The 15,194-nt window shown below is 39.9% G+C and overlaps 1 protein-coding gene across 1 annotated transcript; it reads right to left on the bottom strand.

Moving 5' to 3' along the window:
* Window positions 1–2,952: 2,952 nt before the first annotated feature.
* LOC124130136 lies at window positions 2,953–14,888 on the bottom strand. Its single transcript, XM_046493455.2, has 7 exons — window positions 14,736–14,888; window positions 10,974–11,053; window positions 10,498–10,549; window positions 10,076–10,196; window positions 8,826–9,594; window positions 8,022–8,194; window positions 2,953–7,651 (listed from the first exon to the last, which is right to left on the bottom strand). The coding sequence occupies exons 2-7, from the start codon at window positions 11,051–11,053 to the stop codon at window positions 4,644–4,646; spliced, it is 4,203 nt and encodes a 1,400-aa protein (XP_046349411.2). The 5' UTR covers window positions 14,736–14,888; the 3' UTR covers window positions 2,953–4,643.
* Between the last annotated feature and the right edge of the window lie 306 nt (window positions 14,889–15,194).

Here is a 15,194-nt window from a genome sequence, read left to right as displayed (position 1 = left end):
AAGGTTGCTTGGAAGGGTTTTGATTTATCCCACTGGATGCTGTTGATGGGTTGTCACGGATGTGGTCTGATAGAGCTGACTTGGAGTTAACTTTGGAAACTCATCTTAGATGTTTGTTTAACATTATGATCTCGTCTTGCTAGGGTTAAGATGATTCCTTTCTTGACTTGAGATGAATGGTTAGAGACACTGTTCTGTGTGGGTTAGTTTGCCGTAAACAGTCGTCTGAAGCTTGTAATATTGGTTTCTGTACAAGTACCTCAAGGATGGGTAGTTGGCGATTAGATTCTTCTTCCATGGTGAACTGCCAACATGGATTTGGGAGTCGAGGTGATCCATTGAAGATCTGGGGTCATTGTCCGATCTGTCATACTTCTTTTGTTTACGCTACTGGCTTCAACTGTTTGGTTGTTCCTTAAATCACCCGCATTGTGTTCATAACACGCTAGTCCACTCTATTGTACTACACCCCTATCTGGGGGCACGGGTGGCCGAGTCGTCTAAGGCGCCGCGATTCGCTTTGCAGAGTTGCGTCCCTTGGGCACGCCAGAAACCTATGATTGTGGGTTCGAACCCCGGTTCGCCCCGATTATGTTTCTAGGTTTGTCAGCACCATTCCCGTGCTCGTGGGTTTCACCGAAGTGGTAAACGTCTGAGACCTGCATCACTTCAGGCTTCCCTCCCACATTAAGCCGACACGCCGTGATATAACTGAAATACTGTTAAAAGCGGCGCTAAACCCAACTCACTCACTACACCACCATCTATTAACACTAATCTGTATATATGCTTGTCAGCCATATTCTGGACATCATTTGCTTGTTAATTGTGTTAAAACCTACACAGACATTTCGCGCGTAATTGTAATAAAGAAGTTGTTCATCTATATATATTATCCTTACTTAGGACTCGAAATTCTAAATGCTCCTAAAAGAAGTCTAGTTCTTGATTGCATGAAAAGATTGTTCCTCATGATTGTTCCTGTTGCCTGAACAGGGCACTGCATATATTGAACCACATACTATGCGCGTTTTGTATGTGTAGGTAGGTTCACCTGAAATTTGGTACATGTATATATCTATTGCAAACCTTTGACGACACATTAAAAAACATATATATATATATATAGAATGATGTAGTTTGGAATTGGTCCCCAGTAACATATGTTGGTCGTAAGAGTGGCTTCATTGATACGCTACTTAGGCGACAACATGTCAACCTACCAAAATGGTGTAGATCGTTGCACATGGTATATATCACTGGACCGTCGGGTCCAGACACGTTTATTTCATGCTGTCGTCATATATGTTATACTTTGGATAGCACTTTCTTAGTAAAGTACATATTCTCGTTCTTTTGGGGGGTTGAGTCCCGCCCGGGATTCGAACCCACACTGCCAGAGTGAGGCACCTAATCGCCAGCACACAAAGTCAGCGATCTAACCCACTCAGCCACATAGGCTTCCACAAAAATGGAAGTCCGACAACTGTAGTCTAGACCACGTACTTTGAGTACCCCTTTGACAAGTGTAAATTGGCACGGCTATCATGACCGAAAGCGGGACGCAACCCCCAAAAACGTACGATAATCTGTACTTTACTAAGAACGTGTTATCCTAAATATAACATTTGTTACATTTGAACACTTTCTAAATGGCATTGTGTATTCATGTCGTCATATAGCTTGGATGTTGCTGAGTGCAGCGGTAAGCAACAAATAACTAGCTTTATATATACTATACTGGTATACTAGTATGGTTGTCGTGGTCGGCATATCGACCTTGTTTTTTTCCTTATCGCAGCTGCATGCAACAATAGCAACATATTTAGAGTTTGATCGCATTTATGGTAGATAGTCAATTGTCGCAACACGCCTTATGATCCAGATTACTGTAACACACGGTCATTTTCATATTTCATGTGGTTTACATTCGTGTGCTTTACTTTTTTGTTCAAGAGCTACACGTGTGAGTATTAACAGCATTGAGCAAAAATAATGTGATTATTGAAGACATTTCTTGAGTATAAAGGGAGGCTATGATATATGGCCTGTGCCTTTTTTCACTGCTGAGCTGATACATTGTCTATGTCTGATAAGGGTACTCTTTAACTGCCACAAAGAGTCATACACATCATACGTTGTAAGTTTACATATACTCACACGCAAAAGAAACGCAAGTGGTTTTAAGCAAATAGAGAACAAACGCGGAACCATAAATTGATACGAGTTTTAGCACGTAGTGAAGCCTGATGGTGTTATCAATATTTTTGGTTGCATTTTGGAAGCCCCGAGTAAAAACGCAACATAAAAACCGAATGGCCAAAACGCACCACTTCAATGAATATGTTGGTATCATGGACCCATTTCGAAAATGCACGAACTGTCACGAACTGTAGTGGGTATACAACTGTGGCCGATTCTTGGACCTACCACTCCTTGGTCAACAATGCCGCGCCTAACTCAAATATTCATTCTCCATATTACACGGTCATGCGTGAGTAGTGTACAGTATGGACGGGATTAGCTAACAACCAAATCACTGTTTATAGAAACATACAAAATTCGAAAAACATAATACAAAGAAGGAAAATAAAATAAAATAAAAATAACAAGAAATATGATGTCCGTTTATTATTCCACATATGGCACTAATAATAAATATAATACACTAATTAACACGTGCTTATCACACACTCACTACTCATACATGATACTGTGACTAGCAGTGAAATCAACAGTTAGCAGCAGCGTTCAAGAGGCAACGTGGCCTATGACACAGGATATGTAAATAAGGGGGCACGGATGGCCCAGTCGTCTAAGGCGCCGCGATTCGCTGTTCAGAGTTGCGTCCCTTGGACACGCCAGAAACCTATGATTGTGGGTTCGAATCCCGGTTCGCCCCAATTATGTTTCTAGGTTTGTCAGCACCATACCCGGGTTTCACCGAAGTGGTAAACGTCTGAGACCTGCATCACTTCGGACTTTCCTCTCACATTAAGCTGACACGCCGCGATATGACTGGAACGCTGTTAAAAGCGGTGTTAAACCCAACTCACTCACTCACTAACGAATATCCATAATAATTATGTAGTATCCAGTTAACTGATCAAATCAAAACTCCAACATTGTGTTAAGAACACATGCATCTTATCTCCAAGCAGACACCACCTTATTATCAATGACGATCTTGCTGCATGATTCAGGGTTAAATTCCTTTGCCTTTTCTAGTAGATTACAACGCTGACAGAATAAAAGTCACAGGTAATGAGAAAGTAGGTTTCATCTTCCAAAAATGTAAGGTCTTTGAGTTGTCTATCTTCTCATGGTTGGGGAGGCTTTGCATACCGACCAGTCTTTACTGATATGGGTAAAGAGGCACATCTGAATTTGGATAATATAGCTTCGTTCATCACGCCTCACGATCCGCTGTACATAGGTTGTTAAAGAATTATCAAACTTGAAAATGTTCTGCGCTTGTTGCTATTATACTGTTTAATGTTGTTATCCCGCGCACCTGTAAACAATGTAACCTTACCTTCATTAACTAGAATATCTTGTAGTAAACACACCTTTCGTTTAACACTCTAACTCTCATTTGATATTCCGTTTACACCAAAACGGTTGAAAAGTTTGTCAGATCTTTTGTCTAAGGATCTGTTACAGTTTTCTACAGTCATTAAACACATTTCAAACATACTTAATGTTACGATAGTGCTAAGGTGGATGCCTCAAGCACCAGTAAAATATTATCTGAAAGAATGGAGCATTAATAAATTTCTTAGTTATATGTTACACGTGTGGTTCGCCCATAACTTCAAGAAAGAGTACCTTGTACACAATGTATTAGAAACGCGTTCGTTGTTGATATTTCGGATGTAGTGTAAATATTCCTCAACAAGTGCAAAGGCAGTGATCTGTTTGTAACGGGCAAGATACCCGATGTCATTAACTGTGCAAATTTCATGAGTCGATATGGGTTTTACAGAAGACGCAGGTACACATCCCCGCATTTATAAAATATGTGCCCAAACATACATTATGTAACTTAAGTTGAAAACTGTGCGTTTGACACAGGGTAGTTTTTTGACCTTTTCTAGTTTCATTTTCTTGTGCCAGGAGTACGAATATGACTACCCAAGAAGCAAACTTCGTTGTCACTTCACTCAATCTTGATGGCGAGGAGGTGACTCACCTGCCATACATATCAACATTTCTGAATAATTCTTTGATATGCAGGAAAACTACGACGACGTATACATATAAACGTTGTGTCATACAAACATAATACCACGTTTACAGAAATCTACTACATATGATAAGATTAAAAGTATTTTGACATGAATAGTGTCAACGTACACAGCCGTAAGTACCTATGATTATCTACAGTGGTGACATCATTTATACACATTGAAATGCTTTAAATGACCTGATGTTCCACAATTGAAAGAGAAGTTTAAAATTACAACGTTTTGGGAAACAGAAAGATAGTTATACATTTACAGGATAAGAATTTATAATATTCTCCACAGTACAATTGGCATAACACCAAGTCATAAAATCAAACATCATGACAGCTTTATGTTCAAGTGGCCAGTATTAATGTTGCTTTATCCATTATTCATTTGATGGCAGTCACAGTTAGTCTAGGACGATTCTAAGAGTCTCACAATGTCACTGAACTCCTTCTCTCTCGCAATATCCACAGCAGTTTCATTGTTCAAGTTCCTGAGATTGCGATCAGCGTCTGATTTCAACAAAAGTCGCACCATGTCGGTGTAACCCATATCGACAGCCACATGGAGCGCAGAACCACCATCATATCTTCTCAAATTGATATCCTTCCCAGGTGTGCTTTTGCACCATTTCTCCACATGCATTGTTATGATAGATTTCTCCTTTGGTGATATCCCTTCGAAGAGTTTCAGGTTTGGATTTGCATGATTCTCAAGAAGACATTTTAGGACATCCATTGCTCCCATGTAAGCAGCTCCGTGTAAGGCGCTTACTCCAACTGCACTTACATGATTTACACTTGCACCTCTCTGAAATAAATTATTCGCAGCCTCAGGATGCCCCAGTAGAGCAACACCTAGAAGAGGGTGATATGACATGCCTCTTGGATTTAAGTCAGCTCCACAAGCTAACAATATATCTACTATCTTCATATTGTTCAGATATGAAGCAAATAGAAGGGGTGTTGAGAGGTCTTCTGATAAAGCTTCTTTGTCGGCATTGTGTTTCAGTAAAAGCTGTACAATGTCGGGTTGGTTGTGGATACTTGCCACATGAAGTGGGCTCCACTGATGATAACCTTTCATCTGAATATCTGCTTGATGTTGTATCAAAACCCTTGCTACATTTGTCTGTCCATACATTGACGCAAAGTGAAGAGGACTGAAACCATTCGCAAGCTGGTCAACATCTGCCCCCCTACTGATCAGCTTTTCAACGACTGAAGAAGCGCCAGTAATAGATGCCCCATGTAAGGCTGTGAATCCGCCTTCAGAAGATTTGTTCACTTCGATCCTTCTTTGAAGAAGTTCGTCCACAATGTCTTCATGGTTTAAAGTTGCTGCTAGATGGAGAAGTGTATATCCTTCGACATTTGAGGTTAAACTTTTCTCATTGTCCTCAAGCAATTGCTTCACAGTTTCCAGCTCTCCCTGCAAAGTTGCTATTATAATAGCATTAGTTTCTGACCGTTTATGGAGAACAACCTCTTTCAGCATTTCAGTACGGCCATATCCATATGCTGCAGTGATAACGTCACTGGAATCTACTCTCACATCATTAAGGAACAGCCGAAAGATACACAATTCATTTGCTTTTGCAGCAAAAGCTACTGGAGGTCCCAATTCAGCCTTCAAGTTGACGTCAGCCCCTTCAGTTATCAGAAGGTTTACAATGTCATAATTTCCTTCATAAGTTGCCACATGAAGAGGAGTAAAACCTTCATCTGATACATTAAGCTGCTTAACCAATGCACGGCCTTCGTTTCTGGGATTTGTTAATGACACAATTCTGCTTTTAATTTGTGTATTCATAGCAGCACCCTTCTCAAGCAAAAGTTTAAATACTTTCATGTGCCCATTTTCTGCAGCCACAAACAAAGGTGTAACTCCCCCATTGCTTTCACGTTCAATTGATATGTGGTTTGACAGCAGATTCACAACCTCAAGGTGACCAGCTGCAGCAGCCCAATGAAGTGCATTTGCCCCCATGCGTGGATCTGTGGTGGATACATCCACTTGGTGTTTGATCAGAACTTTACACACTTCAATGTGATTCTGATTGGCTGCTATAATTAAGCATGACAACCCCTCTTCAGTGATTTCCCCAATGTCCCGTGAAGTCAGTTTCAAAGTGGTAACAATGAACTCCAGTGCAGAATGATTGCCCCATCTGCTGCAGCCCACAACTGCATGATGATACATTTCCCGTGTCATTGGGTACTTCTGGAACAACGCTTTCATCATCACATCTGAACCATTGCTAGATGCCCAGTACAATAGTTTATCGATGGCTAAGTGATCTGTGGATGTTGGGAGTCGACACATAACTTGATCAACAAAGCTTTGAATTCGTAGCAGTTGATGTGGGCAGCAGCTTTCAAATAAACCAAGTTTTATTTCCTGTGAAAACCGTTCTGCTAGTTTAATGAAATGACTGTCTTCAGAAATACTGATGCTGTATTTTTGTTCTCTCATATTTCTTGCCTTTTCAAATAGTTCAAGGGGTCCATACTTTATGATGAACTCAGTGTCAGATTCTGCTATGATGTTTGACGTTACTTCAAGAAAAGATGGATGAGAAAACTTTACACAACCTTCCGTTGTAAACAAGTATGGTTCCTCTGTGGCAGCGGTGAAAACCTCAGACATAGATGTTTCCCTGAAGCTGACACGACCCATTACCATCCGCTGTTTTTCATTTGAATCATTGGTAGGATCTTTCAAATCAAGTGTGCCTTTGAATGCTGTTAAGAGATATAGGAGGCACTTCATGATCGAATTCTTCAAAAGATGTTGAATTCTTTCTCCAGCAAAATACAACGGATTGTCAAAGAACTGTTCGGCGTTTGTGTTCTCCTTTCCTAAAGTGACGAACATCTGACATGAGTGTGCAAATCCATGAATATTTCGCTTCCAGATTATGCTGTGTTTTTCCACATCAGAAATATGCATGTTTGTGGCTTCTAAGTATCTGTCTAACATTTTAGTCTTCTCACTTGTCACAGTTTTCTCGGTGAGATTCACTTCCCTGGAACCTGCAAAATGTGACTGAAGCTTCCCTAAACGCAAGAGTGCGTCTGCGTAAACATCACATCTACTAGTGAATAACGTTTTAATGTTAGTCTTAGTTTGAAGCCGACTGAACATGTTTTCCAAATCGGGTGTTAACGTAAATGTGCACCTGAACCTCCCAAACACGTCATCACAAAGGACAAACGTTTCTTCAGAGTTTTGAATAGCGCTTTTCATCTCCACGGCACTGGTCGCATGTACTACTCGTATTCCTTTTGATCTGTAGTGTTCCAGAAGAAGAATGCCTATGACTGTCTTTCCCTCACCTGCTGATCCGACAAGAAGTACATGCCGATGTGATTCAAAGAGGGCAAGTATGTCATCCATAATTCGTGGTCTGATGAACTCTGTGGTATGTAGAAAGAGACCATCATAAATATTCCAGATGTGATATATCTATATAGGCAATGCTTGAGCACACATTTTCTATTTGAAGTTTACAATCACAGTGCATGACAAATGCAGGTGCTACTGCTTTCCTTAAACTTTAACAGGCCGCAGTTGTGAAATTAGCTATGAATCAATCGTTTAAGACATGACACAATGTGATGAGGCATAATTTTATGCAAAATGATCCCTTTGTTTCAAGTTTGTATTTTTGTTAATCTGAAGAACATGCCATTGGTTATTTATTGGAACATTTGTATGTTTTCTACAAGGACTTCTCAATCAGCCTGATACAGTTCTAATTTCTGCGAAATGTATTTTTCAATATACCTGAACAGAAGGTCCATATGATTTTCGTGGTTTGGTCTTGGCCCTCGTGGAAAGGCAGAATTGTTTCTGTGACAACTGCTGTCTCGCACCTACGTATGCTGCTGTTCCATTCCAGTGTCATATTTGCAGGACATTCAGGCTGCAAGGTCGTTGAAACCCTCTCACATAGATTTCTGAAACAAATCTACTATATGAGGAGCAGTATTAAAACCCAATAGTTCTCACCAAACTTTCATTTTTGTTGAAAAGGGTTGTCTTGACGTTTAATGAAATGTCAAAACACTTGCAAATATAATACACACAGCTATTAATAAGTCAGTTCATCAACTGTTTGTTCTTCACACAATTGGTAATCTCCTCTGAAACTAAATAAGTGTGTTCACAATTGATGCTCATTTGATGGTGATTACGTGGAAAGTCACTTTGTTCAATACACATTCCTCACACACAAACTCTTTCTTTGTGACAAGAGTTAGTTGTCAAGGTACATGAAAACATGTTAGTTTGTTGTTAGTCATGGGGAAGAATTAATTTTCAAAAGTAACAAAATGACATTATTATTCTTAAGACTGGATAATTCCACGTTAGTTGCATTTCCTAAAGTCAATCGATGTAAGTTGAGAGAGAGAGAGCGCCGAACACTTAGACATACAACGAGACACACACATACGATCAAGCACGCGCGCACGAACGCATCGCACGTACACACGCCTCGCACACACGCACACCCAGTCACACATGATAATGACTATAAAAAGTACATTCATTTTAACATTACTGTAAAAAGAGAAATGATCTGCTAACCTGTATTTGGAAATGTCGTTCTCTGATTTGACAATGAGATGCGTTGGTAGAAAATTCTGAAGTCTTCTGGTCACTTCCAACATCAGAGTAGTCCCACCACTTTTTGGAAGAGTTGACACAAAAACATAGTTGCAATTCATATTTTCTACCAACACTGTGCACTGTTCTCTTGTCAAGAAATTAATCACGTCAGTGTCGGGAAACTGATCTCCAGGCTCTATCTTTGCAACCGCAGCCCAAAAGGAAGTGATGAGTTTAAAATATTTCCTTTCTGACATATAAAGGGAGTCAAGCGTAACAAACTTGCTACATGATTCTACAAGTGTCTTTAAATGGGACTGGAATGTGTCTCGGGAGTCTAGATGTGACATGCACACGACACCAAACACTGCTGAAAAGTCATCATCAATGAACTTATTGAGGGAGGTTGTCATCCCTCTAGCAACACTGACGTTGTATTTCCTTGCTTCTGGTGTGTCCTTATCCACTAAAGTCAGTACAAATGCTGGTTGAGAAGGTAACATCAGGACAATATCGCAGTGAATATCAGATGGTAATTCACTGCACGCAATATTTAAGGGAAAGCACAATGTTTGTGCGATGAAGACAAAGCCATCTGTTCCTTGATGAACTGTTGGGCCAGCAGTTTGTTTCAGCAAACTGTTTTGTGACATGACAGAATATTTTCCTTTTTGAAGCAAAGGTTGAAGTTTCTCAGTAATCCCTTTGAGTTTGAGGGGTAGCTTTTGAGGCACAACGTTAATTTTACCTGTAAGTATAAATCATTAATTATAATGATATAACTAGTTTACAATAGCAACATCAGGACAATATCGCAGTAACTATCAGACCGTAATTCACTGCATGGGATATTTAAGGGAAAACACAATGTCTGTGCAATGAAGATGAAACCGTCTGTTCCTTGATGAAGTGTTGGTTCTAGCAAACTATTTTGTGACATGACAGGATATTTTCCTCTTTGAAGAAACATTTGAAGTTTCTCAGTAATCCTTATTAATAATTATAACCCTCAGGACTAGGGCTTTACATATGACATCTATGTCAGATACATTAGCTCTATATTTATGTGTTTGTGTCGAGGGATATGCCACGTTGTCTTAATAATAGAAAATATCTGGATACATATATATTGATAACTTACTGTGCATTTTGCAATCAGGAGATTGTAGGAGAACATGAATCAAAAACATTTTTTGAAATTATGTTCTTCGAAGAAAAAGAGAATATACCTCCAGGGCAGTAGAACTCTTGTATGTCTTTAATACTGTCTCCTATCTGTTGTAGTGGTGGTAGAAAAAAGTCTCTTGTTTGAATGGTGAATTTGTGATTTTGTTCCGGGCAGATCCTTGTCTGAAAACATGTACAATTAATCATTTACACCTATACATGCGTGCAGTAACGTGTACACATTTGTGAAAATGTTTCTGTAGCACGAATAAAGCTTTCATAACAACTCCGGATAAACTTTATCAGTGTGTTTCAGTAACGACCAGTATTGATGTCACCAACAGACTACACATTCACAACATCAGTCACACTAAAAACTGGCCACAACACCGCAACTACATGTGTAAAACAACTGATATAATTAAGCACACTATAAGGTATGAATGATATTTGTAATCAGAGTATCCTAAGGATCAAAACCTACCTTAAGCTCAGATGGGGCCAATGCAAAGTTTTGGGTGTCAAATTTTCTTGTCCTGAAGAAGAAGAAATAAGGGTGCAATATAGGAAACCATAATCTATGTCATGACAATATTGATGTTTTGATGACGATGATGATGCTGATGATGACAGGTTACATCGATGTAATATATAGGCTGTCATTGTGATTTGCAGAAAAGGAAATATATTTCCACCAAGTCATGTCTACTAGTGATTGAGTTAAGCATGACATAACTGCATTACCGTAACCGTGTTTTAAGTGAAAGATGAAGAAAATTGACACAGGATGTATTTTACATCCCTTGTGGTTAAGCTCAAAACATTTCAGACACTCCTCTGCGTGCTCTTTTCACTGCTGTTTAAAGCATCGTTACAATTCATCTTTAGCATTTACAGATTCGCCTGTGATTAAAATAGACACCATTATGATAAGAGAGATGTGTGTACAATGATTCATACTTGACTTGTCCAATTTCCCCCTCTCCATCTTTACGTTTTTCACCAATGTGTTTAAGTTTTTCGCCTGTAAGGAGTGACATCTGAAAAAGAAATAATCAAGAGTTACATATATTTAGTATTACCATGAACATTTGGGACCTGAAAAAGGTTAAGATAATAATTATAATTTCAATATTTAGCTATAACACGGTCTGTTTTGACTTTAGTAAGCACACAGCATGTTCTTGAAATCGTTGTTTGTATGTTAGTACCTGTGAAGATCCGGGGTAGAATAGGTCTTCAGCAACCCATGCTTGCCTTAAAAGGCGACTATGCTTGTCGTAAAAGGTTTTGGTTTGGTTTGGTTTGGTTTGTTGTTTAACGCCGCACTCAGCAATATTCCAGATATATGACGGCGGTCTGTAAATAATCGAGTCTGGACCAGACAATCCAGTGATTGACAACATGAGCATCGATTCACGCAGCATGTTCTTGAAATCGTTGTTTGTATGTTAGTACCTGTGAAGATCCGGGGTAGAATAGGTCTTCAGCAACCCATGCTTGCCTTAAAAGGCGACTATGCTTGTCGTAAGAGGCGACTAACGGGATCGGGTGGTCAGGCTCGCTGACTTGATTGATGCATGTCATAGTATCTTAACTGCATGACGTCGCTATATAAGTGCAATAATCTTGGACGCGACGTTAAACCCAATTTCACCTCACCTCACCTTAACTGCATGGATCGATGCTCGTGTCAATCACTGGATTGTCTGGTCCAGACTCGATTATGTACAACAAACAAACGAACAAACAAATTGTATGTCAGTAGTCAGTTAAGACAAGGCATGCTTTATTCTCTTGCCGCCTTATGAGTCAACTATGGTGCTTGGTTCGTTTGAAATCTGGAACGTTTGTGGCTATAGACGTTGTGTAATGACGTGTTTTAAATACTAACATAGAGGTCCTTCATCGGAAAATTTCAAGCCTATCTGAAAACAATATCCCTTGACAATCCAATGTTAATTAAGCCACAACTCTCAAGCAATCTCTAAAGTGTTGTTCACCAATGCGACGGTAGGTCCGTGTCGAGATCTACCCGTTTATTAAAGTTGTCCAATTAAAATACAGAGTGGAACGAAACAAACATACAGTTTATTGGTCACTTGGAGGTCACGTGAAAAGTACAGTTTTACATCCTTTAACTTTGAGATATTGAACAACCAGTAAATTTTCTTTCTGTTTCTGTATTCTAGATGTAGCAACAGTGTCCGAGGCGAGAACGTTAATGCGTTCATAGTCAAATCCCTCGGAGGATCGAACCTATTCATGTCACCATCACCTTCCATCTACGTAGAAGGGAAGATCGAGTGTCATCAACCGTATAATGTAGGGAATATTTTTATTTTTGAGCTGTTTTTGTCCATGTTGCCACTACTACTACTACTACTACTACTACTACTACTACTACTACTACTACTACTACTACACAAATTGCTACTAGCTTATGTCGGGAACTACGACTACTATTGCTGGGGGGGCACGGGTGGCGCAGTCGTCTAAGGCGCCGCAGAGTTGCGTCCCTTGGGCACGTCAGAAACCTATTTTGGGGGGTTCGAATCCCGGTTCGCCCCGATTATGTTTCTAGGTTCATACCATACCCGTGCTCGTGGGTTTCACCGAAGTGGCCTGCATCACTTCGGGCTTTCCTCCCAGATTAAGCTGACACTCCGCGATGTAAGTGGAATACTGTTAAAAACAGCGTTAAACTCAACTCACTCAATCACTCACTATGGCTACGAGTACTATAACTACCAATACTACTACTGTATATCTTTTGTTTATGCTCTGTGAACACAGGTCAAAAGCCACTCATAAAGTCAAGATTAACATCTCATTGTTTAGTTTACCTCACTATTCAGTCACATGAGTGTTACACGCCTTCTGAACTCGTGTAAGGGTAATGGACTTCTAGGCAGTAGTGTACCTACCTTATATTATTAACATATTTCATATACTCCACTTTAAGGAAATAGTTGCATGCAGAGATGCTACTTAAAAATATCTTGTGATCATTATTTCTGACAATGATTACATCAAAACAGCCTTCTTGAAAATAGTGTGTTACATTTCGAATCATGATGAACAATCGAATTGATGCTATAAAATGTATTTGTTTCTTTATAAAACTGTCAGATGTTTGGGCTACTAAAATCATCCTTGTCAGTGTCTACTTTCTTTCGTTCTTTTTCCCAAGTTACGTTCTAATAAACAAACCAAAAATGAATCTCAGCTTTAACATGATATTGGCCAATAACAAGCAGGCCCTGTATTGCCCATTAGATAAACAGGAAAGTAAGTGAGTGAGTTTGGTTTGACGCCGCCTTTAACATTATTCCAGTTATATCACGGCGTGGCAGCTTAATGATGGAGGAAAGCCCGAAGTGATGCAGGTCTCAGACGTTTACCTTTTCGGTGAAACCCACCACGGGTATGGTGCTGACAAACCTAGAAACATAATCGGGGTGAACCGGGATTCGAACCCACAATCATGGGTTTCTGGCCTGTCCAGGGGACGCAACTCTGCACAGCGCATCGCTGCGCCTTAGACGACTGCGCCACCCGTGCCCCCTGCAAAGGCTTCAGGACGGTTTGTCTAGCCTGGTATCTACTTTACGTTTGGCAAATACCCAAAGTTTCACTTATTCATTTCCACCCACCTGTGACGACTGCACATACTTTGTTATCCTATCTGTATGAGTCGCCCGGCTTACCGGCTTGTAATATTAAACGAAATCCTATCTCGACTTTTTGCACTGCACTCTGTACCCACAATACAACAATGAGAAAGCGAAGAAGGAAGGTGATCGTCGTTCAGAACAAGAAAACAGCGTTATCACTATCCCCCGCGTCGGGGCACTTAAGAATATTGTTTGTTAAGTGTACTAAAAATCCTTAAAAGAGATAGGCACTAGGCTAGCTTTATCTCATCAGAATTTGTTTTATTAAAAGTGAAATTAATACTCACAAAAGGCCCCTTCTCAGGGAATAATAATGTATAATCCCATTTCACGAACTCGGTCTAGTTTCTCTTAGCTGAGCACGCAAAGCTTTATTCTTGCGACGTCTTTAGTTTCAGAGAAACGTTGTCCACATTTGTGACACTACACAATAAGTTGAAAAGCATGAAGCAAGGGCAATAACTCTGTACAAAAACAATTTTGGCAACAATTTTCGAAATCAGTACAGACAAGTATCTCTAATATAAGTACATTCATGAAATTTCAGTAGTTTCTGAGGAAACCTGTCCCCATTTCACGCAGTATGAATTATGTTGAAAAGCTGGGAGCGAGGGCCACAACTCTGTAAGAAAATAATTTAAGACACCCTTTTTCGAACTCATTTAGGAACATGACCAGTAATATTTCCTTTCCCTAACTTAAATAGAAAATGCGGTTCCTTTGAAAAGCGGACGAAAGGACAGACGGAAGGATGGAAGGATGGAAGAACGAACACCGTTCCCATAATCCCTGCCCCACTTCTTGGCGGGGGATAATAACATCACTTGTGACTCATTGTTGTAAAATCTTAATGTCACATAACACCAATAGCTAGGCGGGAAAATCTACACATAATGACGTGCACAAACCGTGACATATCCGTTGATATGAAATGCACCTTTTATAACCACACACGTGCATGTACAACGACTGTAGCTACAATATACACTCTATAATATACACACAATGAAAAGAGATTTGACTGAGGAAGAGAATAGGTACTCACTGTCTGAATGTGGTCAGTATATGTGTTGAGGCGATGTTTGTGCCTCTGTGGGCACTCTCCATGTGTTATGAAAGACGGCTATTAGTGCAGTGTACCTTAGCGCACACAGTACATGTAACGCAAGGCTGCTCAGCGACAACGATACATTATAACAGCAGCAGTGTGTCGTAGTGTCTACCCGTTTCAAATCTGTCGACGTAATACGACAGTAGCAAAGTGCTTCACACACGTTGAACTGATATGCAGGCTACATACGATGCAACCAAATACATGTATATGTATGTAATACATTCGGCAATCTGATACTAAATTGACACATAATGTATGTTTGGGCTCTGATTATTGAACAGTAATTTGTGTATTGATGTGAGAACAGAGACGAACAGCAAGCTGACAAACGGGTGTCCCTTATCACAACTCTATTTTAAATGATACAAAGAGACGAAGGAAAGTCACTGT

This window comes from Haliotis rufescens, unplaced genomic scaffold (assembly GCF_023055435.1).
Source record: "Haliotis rufescens isolate VD_foot unplaced genomic scaffold, xgHalRufe1.0.p SCAF_9, whole genome shotgun sequence".
In the NCBI taxonomy this organism is placed as follows: Eukaryota; Metazoa; Mollusca; class Gastropoda; order Lepetellida; family Haliotidae; genus Haliotis; species Haliotis rufescens.
The sequence above is the reverse complement of the archived record's forward strand: the minus strand, read 5'-3'. Positions and strand labels throughout refer to the sequence as shown.

Coding starts and splice junctions, on each gene's coding strand:
- LOC124130136 (XM_046493455.2), bottom strand. CDS start 11,053: ATGTCACTCCTTACAGGCGAAAAACTTAAACACATTGGTGAAAAACGT. Junction 9,595..10,075: donor AGAGTTCTACTGCCCTGGAG/GTATATTCTCTT, acceptor TTATACTTACAG/GTAAAATTAACGTTGTGCCT. Junction 8,195..8,825: donor AACGACATTTCCAAATACAG/GTTAGCAGATCA, acceptor GATTTGTTTCAG/AAATCTATGTGAGAGGGTTT.